This window comes from Podarcis erhardii, assembly GCF_964252035.2.
Source record: "Podarcis erhardii genome assembly, chromosome: 15".
NCBI classification, from domain to species: domain Eukaryota; kingdom Metazoa; phylum Chordata; class Lepidosauria; order Squamata; family Lacertidae; genus Podarcis; species Podarcis erhardii.
Window position 1 is genome coordinate 24,047,484 of NC_138505.1, and position 10,358 is coordinate 24,057,841.

At 47.6% G+C, this 10,358-nt stretch overlaps 1 protein-coding gene across 3 annotated transcripts in view; it reads left to right on the forward strand.

Moving 5' to 3' along the window:
• AP1B1 (adaptor related protein complex 1 subunit beta 1) overlaps nucleotides 1-10,125 on the forward strand; it is a 51,113-nt gene extending 40,988 nt beyond the window's left edge. For all 3 annotated transcript variants that reach the window (XM_081841774.1, XM_081841773.1, XM_081841772.1), the window contains 6 exons: nucleotides 988-1,133; nucleotides 3,506-3,635; nucleotides 5,374-5,458; nucleotides 5,875-5,961; nucleotides 7,269-7,423; nucleotides 9,914-10,125. In XM_081841774.1, the coding sequence (XP_081697900.1) occupies nucleotides 988-1,133; nucleotides 3,506-3,635; nucleotides 5,374-5,458; nucleotides 5,875-5,961; nucleotides 7,269-7,423; nucleotides 9,914-9,988 (678 nt within the window). In that variant the 3' untranslated portion in view covers nucleotides 9,989-10,125. The remainder of the gene's footprint in view (nucleotides 1-987; nucleotides 1,134-3,505; nucleotides 3,636-5,373; nucleotides 5,459-5,874; nucleotides 5,962-7,268; nucleotides 7,424-9,913) is intronic.
• The last annotated feature ends 233 nt before the right edge of the window (nucleotides 10,126-10,358 follow it).

The following is a 10,358-nucleotide window of genomic DNA, read 5'->3' on the forward strand; positions in this document are numbered from 1 at the left end:
GCTGCCCTTAGTCTTGACATCGTTCCAGTTGAAATCCACATGATTTCAAAGTGAGACTGACTTAGTCCAGATCGCACTCCAACATTTGGGTAGGGGGGCAGGTTCTTGTTAGGATTTTTTTGTTTTTCATTTTATAACATGCAGTTGTACCTCAGAAGTCGAACAGAATCTCTTTGGAATCAACTTCCAAAACATTCGGAAACCAAGGTGGCATTTCCGATTGGCTTCACTTCAGGAAGCTCCTGCAGCCAGTCGGAAGCTGCACCAGATGTTTGGGTTCCAAAGAACATTCACAAACCAAAACACTCACTTCTGGGTTTGCGGTGTTTGGGAGCCAAAACATTCGAGTGCCAAGGCGTTTGGCTTCCAAGGTACGACTGTATATAAAAGAGAGCAATTATAACAACAGATTAAAACGAAAAGAAAAGAAAAACTGTAAAACAAGTCACATACGGTTTAAATAACAGAGGTAATGAAAGGAAAAAAGTGGGAATAAAAGTTGTATTTTCACAGATAAATAATAATATTGCCGTATTTTTCGCTCTATAGGATGCACCCGACCATAGAACACACCTTGTTTTAGAGGGGGAGCTCCGGAGGCTCCAGGTTCCTTTCGCTGAAGCCAGGAGAGCAGGACTCTCCTAGCTTCAGCGAAAGGAGAGGCAAAAGGAAAGGCTTCAGCGAAAGGAGCAGCCTTCCCGCTGCTCCCAGAGTTTGTCGGGGCTGGCGGGGGAAGCCCGGGTCCCCCCCCCCCAAAGCCCCAGGGACCACACATTCGCTCCATAAGACGCACAGACATTTCCCCTTAGATTTTAAGAGGGGAAAAGTGTGTCTTATGAAGCGAAAAATACGGTAAGTGTTCCTTGATTGTCAAGTAGAGTTCCAGATTTTCCAGGCTTGTGACGGTGGTTTCATTGCAAATGGTGGCCCTGCAATGAAGGAATCTACCCCCAATGCATCAACTAATGTCGCCTTGCACCATTTCAGGTCTGGCTCCCGGCAGTGAAGGCCAAGGGTTTGGAGATTTCGGGTACCTTCAGCCGGCAAGTGGGCTCCATCTCCATGGACCTCGTGCTTTCCAACAAGGCCCTGCAAGTCATGTCTGACTTCGCCATCCAGTTCAACCGGAACAGGTAAAAGCCGCCGCCTCTTCCCTTTCTATGCTGTGTTTCAGTGTGGCCTTCTCTCCCCACCCCCACAAGGAGTCCTCCCATGCAGAGGAGGCGCCATAGCCAGGGAGCCTCTTGTGATGATCCTTGTGTCGCTGAATGGCTGGTTTGATGAACCAACCTTGCCCTCTAAGAAGTTGACTGAAGAGGCTTAACCAGCTAGGATGGGGCGGGGAATATTCTTTCCAGCCCGAGAGCCACATACCCTCATATACGACCTTCCAGGGGCCACATGGCAGTGGTGGGCAGGGCCAGAGTCAAAACTGGGCAGGGCCACAGTACTGCGCCCGCCAGTAGCATGGCCAGGGGTAGCAGTCCTTGACGGAACATTTGAAAATTGCTGAAGTTCTTGGCAGACTGCTTAAGGCAGCAATTCCCAAACTTGGGTCTCCAGCTATTTATTTATTTTTATTACAACTCGCATCATCCCTAGCTACCGGGACCCAGTGGTCAGGAATGATGGGAATTGTAGTCCAAAGAAACCCCAGGTGAAGACCCAAGTTTGGGAAACACTGACTTAAGGGGGAGTTTATTTATTATTTTTGCCTTTTGTAATGCGCTGTGCTAGAGGCGGTAGGATATTGAATTGGATCCTTATTGTTTCTTGCATATTGCATTCGGTTGCATGATGTGTCTGTGCCATTTACTAATTCCTGTGCCAGTCAGTTGGTTGCAGAGCATGTGCTTGGGGAGCGGAAGTTCCCAGGTTCAGACCCCAGCAACTCCAGGCAGGGCTGGAAGTGTCCCTTGCCTGGAGCCCTGGAGAGCTGCTACCAGTGAGTGTAGGCAATACTGAGTGATATGGACCAATGCATCTGACCCAGTCTATACAGCAGCTTCTTATGTACCCCTCACACTCTTGCCAGCTTCCTGCCTCCCTGACGGAGACTGACCCGGCATCTAAACTCCTTTGCCAAAGAAAGCCTGTTGCTGATTTCTTTCCAGAGTCTCTTCTAATCTTAAACAGGAGGGTTTTGTAGCAGCCCTTTAAATATTTCCTTGTGTTTACACTAACTTGCATCCTTTCTTTACGATATGATGGGGATTTATATACAATAATTTAATTAGGAAATGCACTGAGCACTGTATTCAACAATGGATTATAGGAAGGGAGAATGCAAGAGGCAAGATGTATTTTTGCTATTAGCCTATCTTCTGAGATTAAACAAAGCACAACTGTTAAAATGGTTCCAGCTAATCCAGTGAGACTTCTAGGGTTAGCATTTTAAGTTCTCTAAAGACTTGTGTGTATGGCAATATAATGTTTAACCTTCTCTCAATCATGTGTTGCTAGAGAGGTTTGTCACTGGCTAATGGAAATTTAATGAAGTTCAGACTGCATAATCTAGTATTAATTGTCATTAACATCTGTATATTTGTAAAGTAATATGTCTGAAGCAGAAGTCATTTTACCGTTTTTATAGCTGGCAGCATTAAACCTTAAACGTTCATACTATCAATAAAGGTTTTTATTTTTATGATGTGAAGAAAAGAAAAGAAAAGAAAGCCTGTTGCTGCTGCTGCCGCTGCTGGTTGCAACTTGCTGTCTTTCCTCGTCCGTATCCCTTGCAACCCCTGGTGTTGCAAGTAAATAAGGAATATCTGTTGCCCACTCAAAATGTGTCCAAGAATCAACAGATGCGGCAGTGGAGAAAAAGAAGACAAAGTTTATTGCTGAGCAATAAAGACCCAGTGTAATAGTTTCCAGAGCCTGGGCGCCGAAGCCACTGTGCATTGGGTTTTTATACCTGAGTACAAACAGCATAAAACATGACATATTTGTATGTTGCAGCAAAAATCAAACCAATGAGCGCGCACCAGCTCTTCCTCTGCCCATGTAAAGAATACTTCTGCTTTTCTCAGATAGTGCGTCAATTTGCCCTTTACCCTAATTTTCAGCAATAAAGAGGAAAAGAAACCTATTTGGCCGTTGAAACCTGAATAACCCCCACCATCTTAGACTTAGAACATTGCATTGTGGCTGACTGCTTTTTCCTGTTCCCTAACTCAGCCCCATCTCGAGAGCCTGAGAAGCTGTCTGGAGAAGGTTCCCTATAGAAAATGCCAACACATCAGATTTATTGTTTCCTTCAAGCACAATAGCAGGGCAGAGAGAGAAATAGGGCAGAGAACAATTTCTGGATTTTTAAGATTTAAGCACTTTTAGCTCTGCTGAAGCCTTAGTGATTTGAACATCATTAGGATACATGGATATATAAAAATCATCATTAGGATATATGGTTATATGATTATATAGAAATCATAAAGGTAAAATTCTTCCAGGTGGTCTTGCCGCACCGGGGGCCCTCCCCTTCTAACTGGCTGTTCCCTTTCAGCTTTGGCCTGGCCCCCGCTGCACCCCTCCAGGTCCACGCCCCTCTTGCTCCGAACCAGAGCGTGGAGATCTCCCTTCCCCTCAACACGGTCGGCTCGGTCATGAAGATGGACCCCCTGAACAACCTCCAGGTGAGCCAAGGTGGCAAGGGGCCAGCAGCAGGTCATGTGGTGCAGAGGCCGTAGTTCAGCGGCAGAGCCCCTGCTCTGCATGCAGAAGGAAGTCCCAGGTTGTGTGCCAGCTTCAGTCCCCGCCATCTCCAGCCTGGGCTGGGAGAGAGACTTCCCTGTGTAAAACTCAGAAGAGCTGCTGGCAGTCAGTGCAAACAATACTGAACTGGATGGACCCACGGTCCGATTCAATATTGGGTAGCTGTTTAACTCTGGTCTAGTTTTTTTAACCACATGGACTAGAATCTTAATGTGGTCTGTAGCATAGTGGAAGAGCATCTGCTATGCCTATAGAAAATGCCAACCCCCAATGGCATTTCCAGGTAGGACTGTGAGAGAGACCCCTGCCTGAACTCCCTGGTTGTTGGTGTAGACAATGCTGAACTGGACATCTATTTATCATTGGGTATCTATTTATCATTTCTATTCTATTCTGTTTATTTATATCCCGCCTTTTCCTGTCACAGGGATTCAAGGCAGCTTACAACGAAAATAGAAAAAGCGAAAAACATTGGGGGGGAAAGCAATCATTTTATAAAAAAACACAATTAAACGTCAGTAGAATTAAACTTTTAAAAAGTCATCTCTATATCCTCGTTTTAATCCCAAGGGGAAATATTGAAAAAAATTAAAATTCCTGCCTATTGCACAAAAGGTCATTCAAGGCAGTTAACAATGTTAAAAAGAAAAACCATTAACAGTGGCAAACTTGGAGTGATCCAACATCTAAGGATCGTCGGAGACTCCAGAAGCTGTAAAACAACAACACAGCTTTTGTTTGTCACTTGATGGCCACTTTCCAGTGCTTCTATCTGTAAGAAATCAGAAACAATCTCAGGACAAAACGGGGCAAGGAAATAATGAAGACAGAGCTCCAGTGGTTCAGGACAATTTGTTCTCCCTATTCCAGGGAATCCTAATATTTGTGCAGGCAAAAACAAAAGAGGAAGAAATCTGGTAGAGAAATAATACATTTCCTCTAGTATTTTTAGATCTGGCCATTTGTATCACACCTTTCCCTCCAGCGACCTCAAGGTGGCGTGTGTGCTTCTCTTTCTCCCCGTTTTATACTCACAACAACCCTGTCAGGTAGGTTAGGCTGAGACATTGTGACTGGCCCGAGGGAAACACTCTTGTCTGGAGCTCTGGAGAGCCACGCATCAGTCACATTGATAAATAAAAGGAAACCCCCCCCCCCTTTCGTTTTGCCCATCATCAACCCACACAACAATGTGGCAGGGTTATCCACATGCGATGTTATTGCAAGAACATAAGAAAAGCCGGCTGGATCTTTCAGGGGCCTGTCCTAGCCCAGCATCTTCTTCTCACAGTGGCCAAGCAGATGCCTGGAATTGTAGGTGATATACTTGCAATTTGGCAAGTATTTATGTTTGTGGTTCTGTACAGTTCTATGGAAAATCAGTGGAAGCTTTTACACACGCACGTGCATGCACGTTTACGCAAGCCTTTGCAAGGCACCGGCTTCTGTTTCGGCAGGCTTTGTCCATAACGCTTTGGAACACATCTTAAGGGCTAGAAACTTGAGTAGTATTCTGAAACAAAGTTCTGTTCTGTGCTCTTGCAGAATTGCGGCTTGCGTTTCTAGCCCAGCTCTGGAATGTCTGTTGGTGGGTCCCAGCCTAGCCAGAGAATCTTATCTTCTTCTCCACCCACCCCCCGCTTCTCTGTTTGGTTCCAGGTGGCTGTGAAGAACAACATAGATGTGTTCTACTTCAGCACCCTCTACCCTCTGCACATCCTCTTTGTGGAAGATGGGAAAATGGGTAGGTTGGTGAGAGTCTGGAATGCAGAAGACGGGAAGACCCTGAAGCTGGAAGGATGAGAAAGACTTGGGTGCCTCCTCCAGGAGTAGCATTTTTGGCCGCATCCACACCATGTGTTTTAAGCACTGCAATACCACTTTATACTGGAGAGCCGGTGTGCTGTAGTGGTTAAGAGCGGTAGACTCGTAATCTGGGGAACCGGGTTCGCATCTCCGCTCCTCCACATGCAGCTGCTGGGTGACCTTGGGCCAGCCACACTTCTCTGACGTCTCTCAGCCTCACTCACCTCACAGAGTGTTTGTTGTGAGGGAGGAAGGGAAAGGAGATTGTTAGCCGCTTTGAGACTCCTTTGGGTAGTGATAAAGCGGGATATCAAATCCAAACTCTTCTTCTTCTTCTGCTTCTCCCTCCTCCAGAGCGACAAATGTTCCTGGCTACCTGGAAGGACATCCCCAACGAGAATGAAGCACAGTTCCAGATCAAAGACTGCCCTCTTGGTGCAGGTGAGAAAAGAGCTGTCTGATCTAGAATAGCTGCTGACCATGTGCTATTATATGCCCTCCTGTTCTCTAGAGAGCTCAGGCCAGCTTCGCTGTGGTTCCTAGGCACATAACGGCGATGGCAAGCTGGAATTTGTAAACTGGTGTGCTGTTGTACTAAGGAGCTAGGGCAGGTTGCCGCTTCCACTTGTATGGGCCCAGCAGTAGAGACTCTCCAGTAGAGAGCCTTTTGACCTGTGACAACCGGTGCCCTTTGGGACCAGTAGGGCAGAAGGCAGGCAGCCCAACAGTAAAAGGGACCACTGATTGTTAGGTCCAGTCTCAGACAGCTCTGGGGTTGCTGCGCTCATCTCGCTTTATTGGCTGAGGGAGCCAGCGTACAGCTTCCGGGTCATGTGGCCAGCATGACTAAGCCGCTTCTGGCGAACCAGAGCAGCGCACGGAAACGGCGTTTACCTTCCTGCCGGAGTGGTACCTGTTTATCTACTTGCACTTTGACGTGCTTTCGAACTGCTAAGTTGGCAGGAGCTGGGACCGAGCAACGGGAGCTCACCCAGTCACGGGGATTCGAACCTCCAACCTTCTGATCAGCAAGCCCTAGGCTCTGTGGTTGAGACCACAGCGCCACCCGCGTAGTAGGTGGCGCCAAAGCCAGTGACAGGCACAGCCAACTCATTCTTAGTTTCTCCTCTGTCCTCCTCCCTTCTGAGTTCTATAGGAACAGCTCTGAGACTTAGGAGGAGGAAGAAGCTGATTGGACACTCCCATGCCCTTGACTGGTGGTTAAGTAGGAAGGCTTGCAGGTGGGGGCTGACTGAGTTTGGTGGGGCAGGGCCGTTACATTACCCATTGCGGTGTAGCGGTTAGAGTGCTAGACTAGGACCTGGGAGGCCAGGGTTCAAATCCCCACTTGGCCATGGATCTCACTTGGGTGAGCTTGGGCCAGTCACTACCTCTTAGCCTAACCTCCCTTGCAGGGTTGTTGTGTGGATTAAAGAAGGGGAGGGAAAGAATGTTCATCACCTTGAGCTCTTTAGAGGGGGGGAAAGCAGGATGGAAATGCACTGAATAAATTTAATTTTCCTAGGAAGCTCCTTATACTGAGTCAGACTCATTGGTCCATATCGCTCAGTATTATCTACACCAACAGCCAGCAGCAGTGCAAACATAAGAACTAGGAACTTGATTCTTTCTTTTCATCCAAGAGCTGGACATCTCAGGCAAACTGAAGCTGGCGCCCATTCCGTTTTGTGTGCATGTGCAATAGCGCCACGATTTATTTGCATGTGTGTGTGTATCTGGTCCCACAGATGCAGTTAGCAGCAAGCTTCAAGGAAGCAACATCTTCACCATTGCAAAGAGGAATGTTGAAGGCCAAGACATGCTGTACCAGTCCCTCAAGCTGACCAATGGCATCTGGGTCCTGGCAGAGCTGCGGATCCAACCTGGGAGCAATAACTTCACGGTAGGGCCCTTCTTGTGCACCTCCCTGCTCTTTGCAGAGGTTCTCTGTATAGTTCTATCATTGTTTTAGGCATAGATAAATCTGTGATATTAACAGGTGCTTTTAAAATTTGCTGGGTGTGGTGCAAAAATCATTGCCCACCTGCTCACCCCACAGATAGCACCTTAGATCTTCCCTTCCCACCTTATGAAACTCCATTTTCACAGAGTGACCTTTCCCCTCCCTTTAGAACATTGGAAAACAGCCAAGAAGGACAAAGTGATGAAAACCTTGCAGTTTTATTGTATAGTAAGATAAGCCATACCCCAGGCCTGGTGCAAGTAGTCGGCTGGGTTGGGCACTGGCCAAGTGTCCCTCTCCATCCTGTCCCGGCCACACCGCTACTTATCAGACCCATGCCACCAGGGCCCACAAGTGCCTGATCTGGCTGACTGCTGGTATCAGGCCTGTGGAATTTCTAATTTTTGCACAGTGCCTAAAAAAGCAGCCTCAAAAAAACAAAACAAAACAAAAACAGGTGAGGGAGGAGGAATTGGCCAGGTTAAAAAGCTTGTGAATTTCTTAAAACTCAAACCTCATTGGGGAGAGCATTCCCTAGTCAGGGTGCGGCCACCAAGAAGTCTCTCTGGTTTCCCCCCCCCCCCCCATTATTTGGGGTCTCTGGAGAAGGGCCTGTAGTTGAAGCCCCACCCTTTCCATACATCTGAAATGAGACATTGTTACCAGAACCATATCCACCTGCTTCCCCGCCCCATTGGATAGAACTGGTAGTGTGTTCTTGTTTTCCCTTCCTGTTTTGGTTATGAAACATTCTTCCTCCCCACATTTGGGGTGACAATTTAATCTATTTGTATGTGTGTGTTTTTGTTTTTCCATGTCCATCCGCCCTCCCCATGGGCCCGCCCCTCCCTGATCTTTCAGGATTTGGAGGTTAGCAGAATATTTGTGTGCTTTTCATTTTCATTATTTTTTTTTAAAGAAATCTTCTGAATCCAGCTGCTTACTCTCCACTTCACCCCCTGCCATTTTATTCCAGCCCCTCCCCCTGCCAGCTTGTGCCTGATGTTCTTTTTGGCAGTGCTGCACCACCAAACAAGCACCATCCTAACAAATAACAGATTGTGCCAGCGGTGGGGGGGGGGAGACTTCAGAAGAGCAATGACACCAGTGATGGGGGGGGAGGAAATGGGTGTTAATCCAGATGTTGTGGGACCCACATCAGCATCGGCAACCATGTCCACAATGGTCAGGGATGATGGGAGTTGTAGTTCAGCAGATGGCTGCAGGTTTCACTGTCACTGAAATAATACCTTGCTCATTACCAGAGTTTCTCCTTTCACCTTGTTTGGCAAGGCCAGCCTACCCTTTCAGCGGGTACTAGGGCGGTTCATAAAAGACGTGTGGTTTTTTTTAAAAAAAATGCCTGGCACAAAGGTCTTATCTTACTACACTAGGGATTATATAGCTATATCTGAAATTTCATGCACATCAGTTAATATCTTGACCCTCCTCCACGAAAACAGCTGTTTACTTGGCTGTTTTCCTGTGTCGTGAAGGCTGAAATTTCAGTTCAGTGGAGCAGGGTCAAGATATTCACTGATATAGCTATATAATCCCTAGTGTAGTAAGATGAGACCTTTGGAGCAGGCTTTTTTTAAAAAAAGGATTTTTATGAACCGCCCTAATGGGTACCCCTCCCTTTCCCAGGTTATTAACACAAGCTGGACCAGTGCTGTCTCTAAAAACCCTAGAGAGACAAGGTGGTGTAGTGGTTGGAGCAGTTCCACCGACCTGGCAGCTTCTCGATGACGCTGGACTTGCGAATCCCATCATCCCTGACTCAGTCCCTTGCTGACATCAGCGCCTTTGATAGAGGGAGGGATTGGCTGTGTCCACAATGGCTCCTCCCCCCAGCCCCGAAGAATCCTAGGAGTTGTAGTTGGTTAAGGGCACTGAGAGTTGTTAGGAGAGAGCCCTCTAGTTCTGCTCATGGAGCTACAATTTGCAGAGATGCCTGGAAAAAGGCATTGACCACTCTGGGAATTGTAGCTCTGTGAGGGGAACTGTAAAGCTCTCTCCTAACATCTCTTAATGAACTACAACTCCCAGGATCCTCGGGTGGGTGGAGCCATGACTACTTAAAGCAGTAAAGCGGTGCTTTGATTATATGGTGCAGATGTGACATTTGTTTCAGGGGAAGGGAGAGGAGGGGAAACTTCCAATCTGGAAAAGGCCGCCTTGAGCTAAAACTGCAGCTGCCGCTCTCTTTTCCACCCACTGATAACTTGGCATAACCGTCCTCCTTTTAATCTCTGAGCATGTCGTCTTTTGTTTTTTTCCTCTCCCCCCGTCTCCTGGATTAAATATGCTCCAGTTTACTAACACTGCAGGCCTAGTAAGAAACTCTGCACTTCTGTGTTCAGAGGGAGAGAAAGAGAGGGATGTATACATAAATACATATGTTTCCTTCTTCCTCCTTTTCTCCTGCAGCTATCTCTGAAGTGTCGGGCTCCTGAAGTGGCCCAGCACGTTTTCCAGGCCTACGAAACCATCCTGAAGAACTGAAGTCTCCTCCATACGCTGCTGCTGCTGCCCTTCCGTCTCTTTTCTGCCCCTTCCCTCCTGAACCCACCTCCTCCTCCCCGCCCCCCCCGCCCCATCCCAGAAGCGGTGGTGAGATTTCATTGGGACCAACAAACAAAACACCCCAAACCCCTCCAGGCCTGCCCCTCTCTTTGTGGAATCGAATCCCTCCCGATGCAAGCTGTGTTTTCAACGCTTCTGAAACGACGGCATTAATCGCCTACAAATTGGGAACCAGCAAGGAGGGCAGGGGTGGGGTGACGTGGGGGGATGTTGGAGAGCAACCAGGATCCAGTCTTCAGCTTCGGGGGAAACGTAGAGGTGCTGGGAAGAAGATCTCTGCAGAGGGGAT